The sequence below is a fragment of the Lycorma delicatula genome, chromosome 2 (assembly GCF_047948215.1).
Source record: "Lycorma delicatula isolate Av1 chromosome 2, ASM4794821v1, whole genome shotgun sequence".
Taxonomy (NCBI): Eukaryota; Metazoa; Arthropoda; class Insecta; order Hemiptera; family Fulgoridae; genus Lycorma; species Lycorma delicatula.
Window position 1 is genome coordinate 32301310 of NC_134456.1, and position 16837 is coordinate 32318146.

General features: G+C 29.6%; 1 protein-coding gene across 1 annotated transcript in view; it reads left to right on the forward strand.

The window, feature by feature from the left end:
• Positions 1-16837, forward strand: part of Rtf1 (RNA polymerase-associated protein Rtf1) — a 64956-nt gene continuing 48119 nt past the window's right edge. The window contains exons 1-3 of the mRNA XM_075358597.1: positions 1-214; positions 9937-10207; positions 12504-12696. Coding sequence (XP_075214712.1) covers positions 137-214; positions 9937-10207; positions 12504-12696 — 542 coding nt within the window. The 5' untranslated portion in view covers positions 1-136. The remainder of the gene's footprint in view (positions 215-9936; positions 10208-12503; positions 12697-16837) is intronic.

Genomic DNA, 16837 nt, shown 5'->3' on the forward strand with positions numbered 1-16837 from the left:
GTTCACAAACCCGGGGAAGAAGTAAAAGAAGTTGCACGATGGTAGGAACTCTTGTACTTTTGTTGTGACCGTTTTTGTAGTTTGAGTTGTTAGTGTTTACTAATTTAATTATCTGACGATTTAATTGTTAGTAAAAATGGTTAAACGAAAGAATCAGGTCCTTATAGATTCAGATAGTAGTGAAAGTGACGGAAGTGGTTCCGATTTGGACAGTGTAAGTGTGATTTAAAATTAATGTCTTAGTATGTTTCACGTAAAGTTCAATGTTCTAAGTTAGTTGAAATTTTCTTTGTTATTTACCATCTGTGTCTAAGTTAAATTAAATGTAGTTTTAAGAAAATAAGTTGTAACTTTTGTAATTGTACTTATATTTAAATACATATTTATGTATTGAATTAAGGTTAACATATCAGAAAATGCTCTGAACTACAAATACTTAAGGTTATTAGATAGTTGGGTTTCATTTCATTTATTTAATGCACGGTTTAATTTGTTTAAGAAAACCATTCAGATTATTCTGTTACAATTTAGTCTGTAATGCTAGAATTTTAGTTAATAACTGGTTACCTTTATTTTCTTTGTAGGCTGTAAAGTTATGCTTACAGTATGTCAAATGACTGAACGTGTAAGATATGTTAAGATTTTCATTTAGGATTTTTTTCTATACTTTGAAGTTAAAATTCTACATAGATAAAGTATCTGAATTAGTAGTTGGTATCTGAACAGCTTGGTTCTTAGCTTAGAAACTGTCATGTCATTGAAGAATATAGGAACACATATTTAGATTTATTCTCTGTGATCTAAACCAGATTAATAAATTATATTTTTTATTCTACTATAATTCTTTGTACTCATTTAAAAATGTCCAGTTAGTTACTATATCTGAAACCTTCAGGTTGTAGCCTCAGCCAGATTGTATTAAAATTTAAATTAAATATTGTATTTTTTCTTTTTATAATGAATAATTTTATAAATAAATAATTTAATAACTATTTATATATTTAACATTTATCTGCCCATTGAGGTGTTAATATTTATCAAACCATGAGTGTTAATTGAAATCATAAAACGTTAATTATATTTACTGGCCAATTTATGACTATGATAGATTTGAGTAGAGCTCATCATCAGTTGCTTTCTTTGATTTTTTTATGGCGTATAATACCTTTAGTAATTCTTAAAATTTAATAGAACACATTGTTTAAAAAAAAATTCAATTTAAATTATTCAATTATTACATTATTTATTTCTCATTCTTGCTTACAAACTTCATAACAAAAGTGTTGTTAACTCACAATGAATTTCTCCATTTTTAGCTACATTTTTTTAGCCCATTAATTTGTAACATTGTCTACACTGGTTTTTTCTAATACCCTGGATTTAAAGCATAGTTTTTTGATACATGGTATGCTATTGTCTTAACACCATAATTTTCTACTATGAAATTACAATTGTAAAATTTTATGATAATTATCTTATGCCTTCATGTATTATAATTCAAATTAAGATGACGTACCATTTTGATTCGTTTTATTATTTTAAGGTATTAAAGAGACCCTTAGGTGTTAAATAGTATTCTTTTGTTGTCAATCAGTCCTGTGATTGGTTTGCAGCTGATCTCCAAACATCATGAATCTCTGCAAGTTCCTTTAAATCGATGTAAGTTCTACAATCCATATCATCCATAATCTCATAGTTATACCTAAGTCTTGTCCTACCTCTAGTGTGTTTCCCTTCCATAGTACTTTCTATTATTGTTTTATTGAATTTATTTATTGTTTTAATTAGTACCTTTTATTATTGTTTTAATGGGTTGTTCATGGATAATCGGGATTGAAAAGAAAAAGAGGGCAGTTTTTGAAATGTGGTGCTACCACAAATAAATTAAAGTTCGATGGGTGGATAGTATCCAATGAGGAGGTGCTAAGGAGTGTCGATGAGGTGAAGCCTTGTCTCTCACATAATTTAAAGCAAAGAAGACACAAATGGGTAAGATATGACTATGACTTCCATCATATCTTAACAAATGACCAACCCATTTGTGTCTTCTTTGCTTTAAAATATGTAAGAGACAAGCCTTCACCTCATCGACCCTCCTTAGCACCTCCTCATTGGATACTATCCACCATCGAACTTTAATTTATTTGTGATAGCACCACATTTCAAAAGCTTCTTCCCTCATTTTCTCTTCAATCCCTATTTTATATATCTCACTCCCATACAGTCACACTCCATAGAAAGGTCCCTTCTTTGATGAAATCCATTCTTGGCCTGGCATATATGACTTGATTTATGAGTATATATGCGTATAAGATGCTTCCTTCTTTGATCTGTTGTAATTATGCTACCCAAATACATGAACGACTCCACATTTTTTAACGTTCCAATGCATAAAGACTAGTTGAACATAAAAATAAATCATAACAATTATAATTTCATAATAAACACTTAAAGTGTTAAAGTTGTACAATAGTTTATCTTATGTCAAAAATTGCTTTAAAATCCATAATAACATTGAGTATACCATTTTATTTCAACTAATTTTCAAAACCTTTTATTGCATCCCTATTTTGATTTTGATGATATTTGGTATAACTACCCACCTTTTAGTAGACAAAAAATATTCTTTTATATTTTAAAAAAAAATTTTTCTTGAGCAACAGACTATTTTCTAACTTGCCAACAGGTAAAAACAGCCATTTTCGTCACTTTTTTCATGAGCTGTAGCATTCTTATATTACATCATACAGAAGTCAAAAAGGGCTTTTTGGAAAGAGTAAAGATGGAGCTTCATCTTAGTATACTTAAAAAATTTATTTTGTTACATAACCAAATCTTGTAATGTTTGCTGAAGTTATGTGCACAAATTGTTTTTTTTTTTTAATTTGGGCCCAAAATAAACAATGAAGGGCGTAGGGTAGTATATACCTGTTTTTTACCTTTTAATTCTTAGGTACTAGTAGCACTTATAAAAAAATTGGACTGTTACCGAGGTCCTTCATTAAAAAAAATTGTCGCCAAAAATAAGATTCCGAAAATGTCTCATTTTCTGGGCCCAAAAACCACATGTGGGACAGGTGGCAAAAATCTGACATGTTTACAGCAGTAAATACTCTTTATGTACTTTAAAACCATACAAAATTTATTTTGTTACTCAAAGGGGTTGACGAGTAATGAAGCCATCAAAACTGCTAAAAACACTTCCTTTTATCCGTGAACAATATATCCAAAAAATTCAGAGCATGTATTTTTTCAGATAATATTGTAGGACTACTATACAAAATATTTTGATATTTCTCTAATGAGATAGCTAATATTCTATATAGTTTGTTACTTAAAGTATGACTCATACATACAAACTCATGTTTAAACACAAAAGTGAATAGTCATGCATGGACATCAATGTTTGTGTAATCCTGAAAGGAAACATTGTAGAAGGCTCATTTACTGTTTTGATTTCAATGTGATATGTTGTATTGTTGCTAACTGTGGTTCGGTAATGTACACTTGTTTATAAATTAATTTTATTAGCAATGAACTTCTCTTTTACGTGATATCTTTGCTTTTAATTTTATTAATTAGAGAAATTTTTATTTTAACTGTAGAGAAACTGTAAGACCAAGTGAAGTGCAGTTGGTAGTTTTATCATTTATACTAACTGTATTGTTGTTGTAAGAATCCTTGCATTTTATAAAAATGGATTATGGAGTGTTCAGTCGGCATTCATACTGAAACAGTATGTCACAAATTGATATACAATAGATCTTCAGTATTGCACAATATTTTAGAGTTTACTGAACAGCAAATAACATTGATATCTTTAAGAAGTGAATGTACTGAAACAAAAAATATCAGTACTTTTCATAAAACCAAATATTTAGATAAATATTTTCATATTAACAGGAAAAGTTGCCTTGACTCATTTAGCTGTCGCACTAAACTAGTTTAGAAATCTCCTCAAGAAATATCTTTGACACTTTCAACACACAATCCAGATTTAAAATTAATTCCAGGCAGAGCACTGTGTAAAAAATGCTTAAACAAATTACAAAAACCACAAGATGATACAGAGAGTGAATTGGAATGTCAAGATATATTTGACCCTCAATGTGTTATAGTCGTGTCAGTGAATAAAGCTTGTTCAGCACTTGGCAATTTCCTCGTAAGGTTCAAAAATTATCAAGAAGTGTAAAGGAACCAATTTTAAAAAATTAAGTTAAAAAATAGCCAAGTCAAGTTACCAGTAAATTAAATGATTCCTTTGATTTAAATATATCTACAGAAGAAACCAGTTTAGTACCACAAAATAATGCTGATTTAGATAGGGAATATGAAGAATTAATCATTAAAATAAAGGAAAATAGTACATCAACCCAGGAAAAAATTAATATTTGAAGTTTATTACCAAGCAGCTGGAGCATTCAAAAAATTGAAATTTTTTGTTTCAAAAAAATGAGTTTAGTGTTAGTATTTAGCCCGTCAATCCAAACAATTAGTTAAAACAAGTGGAATTCTGCCACAAATCAGCAAGATTACTGCAAGAGAGCTGGGATGATTTTGATTCTGAAATTATCTTCAAACAGTGGGTTTCTGTTACCCTTTTGAACTAACTACTCAAATTTTTCCATTTCAAGAGTACCTAGATAAACTTACAAAAAATTTTAATAATCTAAAAAGGCAACATTTTCTTGCAAAGAGAAGCTAATTTACTCAACATTAAAAAGGAAAATTTGTTCTCTAAAAATTTTCTTTTTGTGATACAGATTGAAGTCCAGTCATATCACTGGTCAAAAACTTATGTCACAGTATATGCATTTCTCATATATTTCAAAAAAGAAGGAACATTACAAAGCGAAAGCTACTGTGTGATTAGCGAGTACTTGAAGCAAAATACTACATTGTTCTTCTGCTTCCAAAAGCAAGTTATAAATAAAGAAAAAACATTGTTACCACAAGTTAAACATTTTTTTATTTTTCTTGTGGCTCCTCAGCCCAGTATAAAAACAAAAAAAAATCATAAATTTGTGCTACCATCAAGAAGATTTTGAAATTGCAGCTGAATGGCATTTTTTTTGTCTCATACCATGGAAATGGACCATGTGATGGTATTGGTGGAACTGTAAAAAGGACTGTGACTAAAGCAAATCTTCAAAGGACAGTCAGCAATCAAATTATTATACCTTCTGAAACGTACAATTATTGCAAAACAGTGTTAAAAATATAACAATTATTTTCTACTCCAATAAAGATGTTCAAGAGACTGAAGAATACCTCAGTTCTCATTATTAGGTAATTACAACAATCCCAGAAACAAGAACCTTTCACAGTTATGTTCCAACAAGTCAGAAATGTATTCTGAAAATCCGGGCGACGTCTGAATCAGAAACATTTACGTTAGTATCGGTACACTAGAACATTAGTGTTTCTGATTGCTTTATAGGTTTACCAAAGCCAAAATGTAAAAATTATGTCTTGCTGTATATACAGTGGCAAGTGGTGGTAGGGCGGAGTCATTGAGGTTAAAATACATGAAAATGAAGAGGAATATCGAATACGCTTTTTCCATCTGCAGGGTCCTGGTACTTCATTCCAGGAATCATTGCGGTATAATCAATCATGGGTTCAACTGGAAAATATTTTAAAGATTGTCATGTCTTTAGAGCTTTTTTTATCAACTACTGGAAGAGGACACAACATTACATTTATTGAATAAGACCTATTCAATAAAAAAATGGCAAGAGCACTAAGTTTGTTAACAAAAAGTGCAAGATTTATTCATAACTTCCATTAGCAGGAGTAAAATAAGGTAAAAGTGAATTGAACAACTTTTTAATGTATTTTAACTGTTTTATCATTTTGTAATTATTATTTATTGTTCTGTAATTGACTATTTATTAATTATCAATTTATTCATTCTAATGAGTTTATTTGTCATTTTTATAATCTGAAAAAAATACATAACAGTATTTTTAGATATATTGTTTATGGTTATAAGGAATGGTATTTCTAGCGGTTTTGTTGGCTTCATTACTAGTCAACCCCTTTGAGTAACAAAATAAATTTTATATGGTTTTAAAGTTCATAAAAAGTACTTACTGCTATAAACATTTCAGATTTTTGCCACCTGTCCCACATGTAGTTTTTGGGCCCCAAAAGTGAGACATTTTCAAAATTGTACGATTTGGCAGCCATTTTTTTTTTTTAATGAAGGACACTCGGTAACAGTCCAATTTCTGTTTTATAAGTACTACTAGTACCTAAAAGTTAAAAAGTAAAAAACAGGCGTGTTACCCTAAGCCCTTCATTATTTATTTTTGGCCTAAATTTTTAAAAAACAACAATTTGTAAACATTACAAGATTTGGTTATGTAACAAAATGAATTTTGAGTACGCTAAGATGAAGTTCCATCTTTACTATTTCCAAAAAGCCCTTTTTGACCCAATGTATGATGTAAAATAAGAATGCTACAGCTCATGGAAAAAGTAACAAACATTGCTGTTTTTACCTTTTGATGAGTTAGAAAATAGTCTGTTGCTCAAGAAAAATTTTTTTTTAAATATAAAAGAATATTATTTGGCCTCTACAAGGTGGGTAGTTATCATTTACCAAATATCATCAAAATTAAAAATAGTGATGCACTGATCATTTGTTGAATTAAAATGGAATACCCCCAGGGTTAACAATTATTATTATTAGTAATAAATTATTATTTTTCAATTGAGCTTAAATAATAACCTTACATTTAAAATTTTACTTTTAAATTTTAATTGTGATAGGTTTCATTATTTCTGTTTCATTTCTTTGGATTTTTAATAGGTAAGAATAATTTTATCATAGATTATTAATGACATAAACTTTTAATTTTTAAGATGTCATTTTAACTTAAACCATGAACTTTCTGTTTTAACTAATGTATGCTTAATGGGCCCTTCATTTTTTTTTTTTTACTTAATTCATCTTATCAGCATTAAAAAATTTTCCTTGCAGTATATTAGTAATCACAATACTGAAATAAATATATTCAATGTTTTCAAGATAACCATGTGGTATCAGATGGGTAATAAATCAGAGATTAAGATAAATTTTTACTTAATTCATGATTACATTTTGTCCTATTACTGTCCACTATAAAATGAAAGTGTGATTAGAGTTAAGTTTCAAAAATATTTATCATTCATACTCGTCTGATTACTACTAGTAGAACTGAATGTGTATTACTCTAACTTTACAATTTGTTTAAAATGAATTATTATTTACTTGACTTATGTCATATGTTATTCTGAGCTAGTCTTGTTTTTGCCCACAATCAATAAACTTGTTACTTATAAATAAAAAATAGTTTTGATTGAATAATCTGAAATTGTATAATTATGCCACTAAGGCAATTAGCTTATAATCAATTGTGTAATCCTCTCTACATTTGAATTAAAATCTTGTTATTTTTAACTTTCTGTGAACTTAAAAAATATCCTTTAAAATTTATTGTTGGTAATTATATGTTTTGTGGTATATAACTTCAGGTGTCCCATAATAAATGATAAAATTTGTTATTGTTAATTAATAAATTGAAGTTTATATTGTAAAAAAAATTTATAATTTAATTTTCAAAAGTTATGGTTCTTCCATTCTGCTACTGTAATTGCATCAGGTTCTATAATCTTGCTGTAAACTTGACTATATATGATAAATTATTTTTTGAAGATTCAAATGCATTTGCTGCAATTCGCTTTTCGAAATTCTTACAAAGTTTAAGCTTAAATAATTGATCCAGAAGTAGGATCTCTTTCATTAGTACACTTACAAGCCAAAATTATATGATATTTATAATATAATTTTTATTGAAAACAGGTCACAAGAAAACTATGTAGTGTATTTATAATGGGTTTTATCTATTTAAAAATAAATTCACCAGCATATTTCTTTTCAAAATAAGATTGCAGTGTAGTGCTTCTCAGTTGTATCATTACTCTGCTGTTAATTTGGCTATACTATTGCTAAATCATCTCTCCCTAACTTTTTCATGAAACATTACTTTTTCTCTGATAAAATATTTTTGCTATAAAGTTTAATTTTGTGGAATTGCATATGGAAAATTATAGACATTCAAAACTCCTGTAAAAAATTGTTTGAAAATATTTTACTTAAAAGAAGAAAATGAATTTGTGTCTATTACAGAAAGTAATAATTCTAATCTATTAAAATGTGCACTTTGAAAAGCAGATTCAATACTAACTCCGCAACAAAAGAACGACAGTAAGCAAATATTTGTGTCTTAAAATAACTGACAAAGAAAGTATATGCTGTGATATAAAGAGATTCTTTCTCAGTTATACTGAATGTAACATGACAGCCATGCATTATCCTTTTTTAACAATAAAGATTTCTAAAATTAATAACGTAACTCTTAAGATTTATAATTGCATAAGATAGTAGGTATATAGTAGTAGTAGTATATAATAGGTATATAGGTAAATAGTAGGTTATCTCCTCCCTTTAATCTGATGCACCACTCCCTCCTTGATTATACCTTACCTCTGCCAAGACCTGCATATCTTTGGAACAGGGAATTAGTACACAATTTTTATTGGTAAATGTCATCTATGACCCAAAAATGTTTTAATACCTAAAATTTTGTTTTACAAATGGTCTACATATATAAAATAATTTTTGTAAAAGTTTATATTCTGTTTATAAAAAAAGTATGTTTTGCTCGCCGCTTTGCAAGTAGTGAGAATTTTGAAAAGTTAATTGCATTGAATGAATTGATTCATTAATAATAAAATAGTTTATTATTAGTATTGCAGTTTAGTAATAAATAGGATTTAGGATTACTATATTATTTACGAATAATGAATGTTTCAGTAATAAAAAAATTAAATTACTTAAAACATCCAAAAATTACAGTTTTATAAATGTATTAAATACAAGATTAGATTTTAAATTTACGACAAAAAAGATGATAAAAATTTTCTTGAAATAAACTAGTTTTTATTTGTTAGAATTTTTTAAAAGCATATATGTTATTAGAGGTTTTTCCAAAATTTATTTTGAAAAGTATACTATTCAATTATTTTGTATCACTTGCATTAACTTTTTTTTTTTACTGGCTACTTGATTGCCATTATATTTTATTAAGCACTTCTTGGATTAATCACTTTTTATATTTTATTAATTGATTTGTTGTCTTATCCTTGTTCATCTTCAGTAATCTCTTCATCCTACTTTTCTTAAATCATATCCTCTATTTCAGGCAGTTGTTATTTTACAATTTGTTATTGTCAATACCCATCTAATCAGAAATATTTTTCCATAGAAAAATTAACCTTTTGATAAATTTAGGGATACATAGTTTACCCACTACTGTGTATTGGAATCTCACAGTGTGACAATTACCAAACACTGTATTATCAAGGTGATAAAAAAATTTATTTATTTTTAGACATATGAATAGTCCTGATTAACCTCATTTTATAATATTAAGATTACAAAAATTAATTTAAATGCCTAATAAAATTTAACTTACTTGAAGAAACGCATTTGTTATTTATTAAATCTTGTTAAATGCAAAGTATCACCTTAGTATTACTATTTACGACTTATGAATACCTTTGTTTAGTTAAGTATGTAGTTATATAATACTTAGACCTATGTAGTTGCAACACATATACAATAAATTTTATTGAATTCACCTGTTGTCCGACTAGAAAATATAGGAAAGCTATGTTTACAATCAGTGGGAAAGTACCATTCCATTTGTCTGTGTATATATTTTATAATTGGATATTAAGTGAAAAATTTGTTCATCACAAACCCGTTTTAATCATTACCTCATGTATACATACATACACATTGTATGTATTTATTTCAGCGTAGTATATTTTTATCTGTAACTTATTTTTGTTCTTAGTGTGGAAAATATGTTTAATTGTTTACAGGAGTTATTGTCATTAGCTAAAAAGAAAAAAACCAAACCACAAACTGATGATTCTGCATCTGAGAACACAAAAAAAGGGAATAATGCTGCAAAAGCATACTCTGATTCAGATACTTCATCAGGCTCTGATGATGATTGGGATGCACGTGGAAATAAAACAGCAGTCAAAAAAAAAAAAAAGACAAAACCTGCTACAAAAAGGGCTGTTACTAAGTCTTCTGAATCTGAAAGTGAAAAAGAAGAGGAAAAGAAGAATTCTGAACCAGAAGAAGGTACTGTATCTTAAGAAGTAATTTTCTATTAAATTTCAATGTTTGTAGTTGAAGAAATGTTCTCTGTATTGTGTTGTGAAAACAATGTAACAGTATTCTTTTATGTAACTTTAGGTAAGTCTCAATTTTGAGCCAGTTAACAGACAGTTTTTCTCTACAAAAAGTTATAAAAAATTTACATAAGTAAATAACTGTTATAATTGTCAATTACCATTTACGACACAAGATTTAAACTTACCAGATAAGGTCATAATGTGCCAATTATCTGTCTGTGATTCATTGCTAAGTATGAATGATTTTTATCAACTACCCATACAGAGCTCAAACTAGGAGTCGGCCTTATTCTGTTAACTTCCTCTTCATGTAAGCAGAATTACAGTGAAATTAATAAAATCTTTTCCATTGCTTTGGAGTATATGTCTGATTAATTTCAAAAGTATTCAGCATACTTGAACATGATCTAGAATTACAGAACACTTCTATTGTAGAAAATATTTACCTCAAATTTACCCTTGAGGGTACATAATTGGTTAAAAACCTGTTTACTTAAAAACTTTTATTATTTCCACTCGCTTTGTTTTCCTTAGTTCTTGAAATTAGCGTTAGAAGGTTTGAATACTTTAACAGTGGCTGAATATTTTGTAAATTGAACTTGGTAATATCAAGTTCTTCTGAAGTAATTTGTAATTTCCAATATTTCGTTACAGAAAGGAGATTGGTTTGCTTGGCATTTCTCCTGCCACCACCCCATTCAGTCGCCCTAAGGAATAAGACCGAATGTCTGTGCCACAAACAGCTACTGAGCCTCAAAACAGTTTAGTGACCAGCATCCTAACTAGCTCCTAGAGCTAACCTAAAAGTGTGAGAGGAATAAGCGTGGTACTATACACCACTCCCTTCAACTACTAAAACATATATAGCAAGTTGCAGTGCCATCCAATTCTATAAATTCTCAATTGGATTTAGGTCAAGACTATGAGCAGGCCAGTCCAAAAGTTCCACATCATTTGCATCAAACCTTGCCTTGGTAACTTGCAATTTATGACAAGGTGCGTTGTCTTGCTGGAAGATGAAATTCTCACCCGACAGGTTATGGGCATCCATTTTTCTAAGGTGTCCAGCACCCTCTGAAGTTATGCAACCCCACACCAAGACAGCATTAAAAACTGTTTCCACAGACATATAAGATTTGTATGTAGTTCATAAGTTTAAAGACAAACTGACAGTTTTTCTAAGGTGTCCTTAAACTTATGAAAGATACTGTAGATTCATGTATTGAGAAAGTTTTAAATGAAAAACAAACACAACCATCAATTTATTTTCTTTACATCTGTACTTATAAATGCAAATAAAATGATTTTTTTTTTCCATATAAAATTATTTCATTATTGTTTACATGTGAAGTTGTAAGCTTATCTTGCGACTCCCAGGCTGAGAAACGCTGCTCTAATGAATTGCCATGCTTAACAGAGGTTCTTGTTTAGGGAAATAGCTGATATTAGAGCGAGAGAAGCTAAGAGAGACTCTCTTGATGCTGATGTTATTTGTAATATTAATTTACTCTGAGTTGTTAATTCACATTTATAAATAAAACTGAAGCTTGATTTGATATTTTAATTCCAAATATGGTAATTTAGTGATAACCATAAAAAAATTATAATTGAGTAGATAATGGTTTTCTTAGATTGACAATACAATTTTCAGTATCAGATTTCCTCCCTAGAAATACTTTTCCCAGATTCATTCTTTTTTAGCAGACATAGGAAAAGCTTTCTGGAAATTCTGATAAGAGTTTTCATTGTACATAAAAAATTAAAAATACCAAAAATTCAAGATAAGTATGAACATAGAAAAAAGTAAAATCATTAAATTTTTCTTACAATTTCAGAAAAACAAATTCTGTTAAAATTTATAGAAGTGGTACTAAACCTAACATCATGATAATAAAATCTGTAATATCCCAAGAAATAGTACTTTTACTTATTAAGACCACGTTAAGTAAAATTCAGTTTTGACAAAGCTCATTTATCAAAACAAGACATTACTGTGCAGTTTTCTTCAAAAAGATGTGTGAACCACAATATGAATCTTTAAATGTTTATAGTAATTTGTATTTATTTTTATTGGAGAGAAATATAGAAGAGAAGTTTTCTAAATCTGATATTACCTGTTGAATTAGAAAATTTGTGGAACTAATTCGTAAAAATTAGTTAACCCACATTGTTACTGCACTATAATCATATTTTATAATTATGTATGTATTCAGTTAGATGTTTTGCACTTGACTTTTTTTTAGGGGAGGTTTCCGACAGTGAGGGAGGAAGTGATTCAGACTCATCTGACTTGAGTCAGGAAGAATTCAATGATGGTTATGATGAAAATCTCATGGGCGATGAAGAAGATCAGGCAAGATTGGCTCAAATGACTGAAAAAGAACGAGAACAAGAAATATTCAAACGAATAGAACAGCGAGAAGTGATGAAAACAAGGTAATCTAACATTGTATGTGAAAAATTTATTTTAAATCAAAATTAATCCTCAATAGTAAATTCCATTAGTGTAAATAGGTGGTATCTCTCTGTTGTATAGTCAAAGACTAGTTCTAGGAGGTCAAACTTTGCTAGTATGTATGAATTAAAAATATATATTAGCTAATGCAAATATAAGCTATATGTAGTAACTAATGCAAAATTTATTAATATCTTTGTTGGGTGCTAGACAAAAAGCGAAGTAAGTTATGATTATTAAATAAATCCATACCTTTTTATGTAACAAATATCAAAATATTTTCACAAGACCGTTATTAATTGAGATAGATGTAATATACAATTATCCCTTTGTAACAGATTGGGATATTGAAAGACTATAAACAATAGAACCTGTAAAAAGTCATGTCAATAACTTCTAATTCCTACTGAAATGGCTCCATGATATTCCTTCATTCCTATCTTCCTTACAGCTACTGTCATAAAAGAATTTCACAGTGTTTGTAAGCTAATGAAAATTTCTTACGAGGTTTTTACTCCGTACCAAGTATGTTGTACTCTTAATCCAGTTAGTTTGAGGTTATTGTTTTACTGAATTTTACCTAGAACCCTAGAAAACTAATAGGGGATGCTTCCTAATATAATAAAAATGCCACTGTATTAATTCATAAATATAAGCAATTGTCTACTATCAATTTGTATTTAATTAATTACACAAATATATCCTATAACAAAAGATGAACAATGTATACATTTCACCACAGCATGTTTGATGAATTTTCTGTGATGTTTAGGATGGCAATTTAGGATGAATATGTAAAATATCCTAAACATAATCAAAAATAATGTCAAGATCATACAACAGATATCATATAAAAACTATATATATATATATATACTTTACTCAAAAATCCTTTCCTGACATTTAAATTAATTTTTGTTGTAAACAAATTATATTTCTGACTGAAAACTTGTTCCGCCTGTGCTATTTGGCATTTTATATCACTCCTGCTTCGTCCATCTTTAGTAATTCTACTTCCCAAATAACAAAATTCTTCTACCTCCATAATCTTTTCTCTTCCTATCTTTACATTCAGTGGTCCATCTTCGTTATTTCTACTACATTTCATTACTTTTGTTCTTCTTTATTTTCATGTAGTAGTTCTTGCGTAGAACTTCATCCATGCCATTCACTGTTCCTTCTAAATCCTCTTTACTCTCAGCTAGAATTACTATATCATCAGCAAATTGTAGCATCTTTATCTTTTCACCTTGTACTGTTACTCCGGATCTAAACTGTTCTTTAACATCATTAACTGCTAGTTCTATGTAAAGATTAAAAAGTAACAGGGATAGCGAACATCCTTGTCGTACTCCATTTCTTATTACAGCTTCTTTCTTCTATTCTTCAATTATTACTGTTTCGGTTTGTTTCCTGTAAATGTTAGCAATTGTTCTTCTATCTCTGTATTTGAACCCTAATTTTTTTTAAATGCTAAATATTTTATTCCAGTCTACGTTATCGAATGCCTTTTCTAGGTCTATAAACACCAAGTATGTCGGTTTGTTTTTCTTTAATCTTCCTTCTACTATTAATCTGAGGCCTAAAATTGCTTCCCTTGTCCCTATACTTTTCCTGAAACCAAATTGGTCTTCTCCTAACACTTCCTCCACTCTCCTCTCAATTCTTCTGTATAGAATTCTAGTTAAGATTTTTGATGCGTGACTAGTTAAACTAATTGTTCTGTATTCTTCACATTTATCTACCCCTGCTTTCTTTGGTATCATGACTATAACACTTTTTTTGAAGTCTGACAGAAATTCCCCTTTTTCATAAATATTACACACCAGTTTTTATAATCTATCAATCGCTTCCTCACCTGCACTGCGCAGTAATTCTACAGGTATTCCGTCTATTCTAGGAGCCTTTCTGCCATTTAAATCTTTTAATGCTCTCTTAAATTCAGACCTCAGTATTGTTTCTCCCATTTCATCCTCCTCAACTTCCTCTTTTTCCTCTATAACACCATTTTCTAATTCATTTCCTCTGTATTACTCTTCAATATATTCCACCCACCAATTGACTTTGCCTTTCGTATTATATATCAGTGTACCATCTTTGTTAAACACATTATTAGAGTTTAATTTATGTACCCCAAAATTTTCCTTAACTTTCCTGTACGCTCAGTCTGTTTTACCAATGCTCATTTCTCTTTCCACTTCTGAATCCTTTTCTTTAATTCAACTCTTCTTTCACTAGTTTGCACTTCCTGTTTATTGTATTTCTTAATTGTCGATAGTTCCTTTTACTTTCTTCATCACTAGCATTCTTATATTTTCTACGTTCATCCAGCACCTGCAATATATCGTCTGAAATCCAAGGTTTTCTACCAGTTCTCTTTGTTCCGCCTAAGTTCACTTCTGATTTAAGAATTTCCTTATTAACATTTTCCGATTCTTCTACATTTTCTACCTTATCTTTTTTACTCAGACCTCTTGTGATATCCTCCTCAAAAATCTTCTTTACCTCCTCTTCCTCAAGCTTCTCTAAATTCCACCGATTCATCTGACACCTTTTCTTCAGGTGTTTAAACCCCAATCTGCATTTCATTAACACTAAATTATGGTTACTATCAATGTCTGCTCCAGGGTAAGTTTTGCAGTTGACAAGTTGCTTTCTAAATCTTTGCTTAACCATGATATAATCTATCTGATACCTTGCAGTATCACCTGGCTTTTTCCATGTGTATATTCTTCTATTATGATTTTTAAACTGGGTGTTGGCAATTACTAAATTACACTTTGTGCAGAACTCTATAAGTCGGTCCCCTCTTTCATTCCTTTTGCCCAGCTCGTATTCACCCACTAAATTTCCTTCCTTGCTTTTTCTAATGCTTGCATTCCAATCTCCAACTATTATTAAATTTTCATCTCCTTTTATGTGTTTAATTGCTTTGTCAATTTCTTCGTATACACACTCTACCTCATCATCATCATGGGCGCTTGTAGGCATATAGACATTAACAATCGTTGTTGGTTTAGGTTTTGATTTTATCCTTATTACAATGATTTTACCGTTTTGCATTTTGAAATACTCTACTCTCTTCCCTATCTTCTTGTTCATTATAAAACCTACTCCTGCCTGCCCATTATTTGAAGCTTGAGTTAATTATTCTAAAATCACCTGACCAAAATTCATTTTCCTCTTCACTGCTTCCCTCTCTAAATTTTCTAACCTACCAACCTTGTTTAGACTTCTAACATTCCACGCTTAGACTCGTAGAATGTTATTTTTTAATTTTCTGGTGATCCCTTCCTTAGTAGCCCCCACCCAGATATCCGAACGGGGGACTAGTTTACCTCTGGAATATTTTACCAAGGACGGCGCCTCCATCATTTTTATATGAAAATACAGAGAGCTACATTTTCTTGGAAAAAATCAGCTGTAGTTTTACATTGCTTTCAGCTGCACAGTACTCAGAGGATTGAGTGATGTTGATATGGCCGTTTAAGTTGTCCTGACCTATGCCCTTAACAACTGCTGAAAGAGCTGCTGCCCTCTTTCAGCAATCATTCCTTAGTCTGGCTCTCAACAGATACCTCTCCGATATGGTTGCACCAACGGCAAGGTCTCATGATTCAAAGAGGGAGTATATTTCATTTGAGATGTTATTACAAAAAAATACATATTCAGTAATAAAAACTAATTATATATAAGAACTTAGAAAAAAATTCAGTTTTTGCAATCAGTCAAGTATACTATCCATTAGATTTGCACAAAATGCTTATAAATATTTTCTAACAGAAGTAAAGAAATTCTGAACAGTATGAAATATATTGCCAGGAAATGTTGCTTTCCACGAATAAATTAAATAAAGAAATTTAACTCAAATATATTATTATTTAACAAAATTGTTTTTCTGTTAACATAACTCTTTGTACATAAGTGTGAGCATATGTACAGTAAAATTAATGTAACAGATTTAGAGGTTAGATATTCAGTAACAATAACATTGAATCTTTTGGGAAGGTGACAGATTATATCAGTTAATATCAACAGTATTAGTTATTTTAGTATATATTAAATACCACCCAGTGTTTTTACATTGACCTTTGTATATTTATTTTATTTGTTCATCTTTCT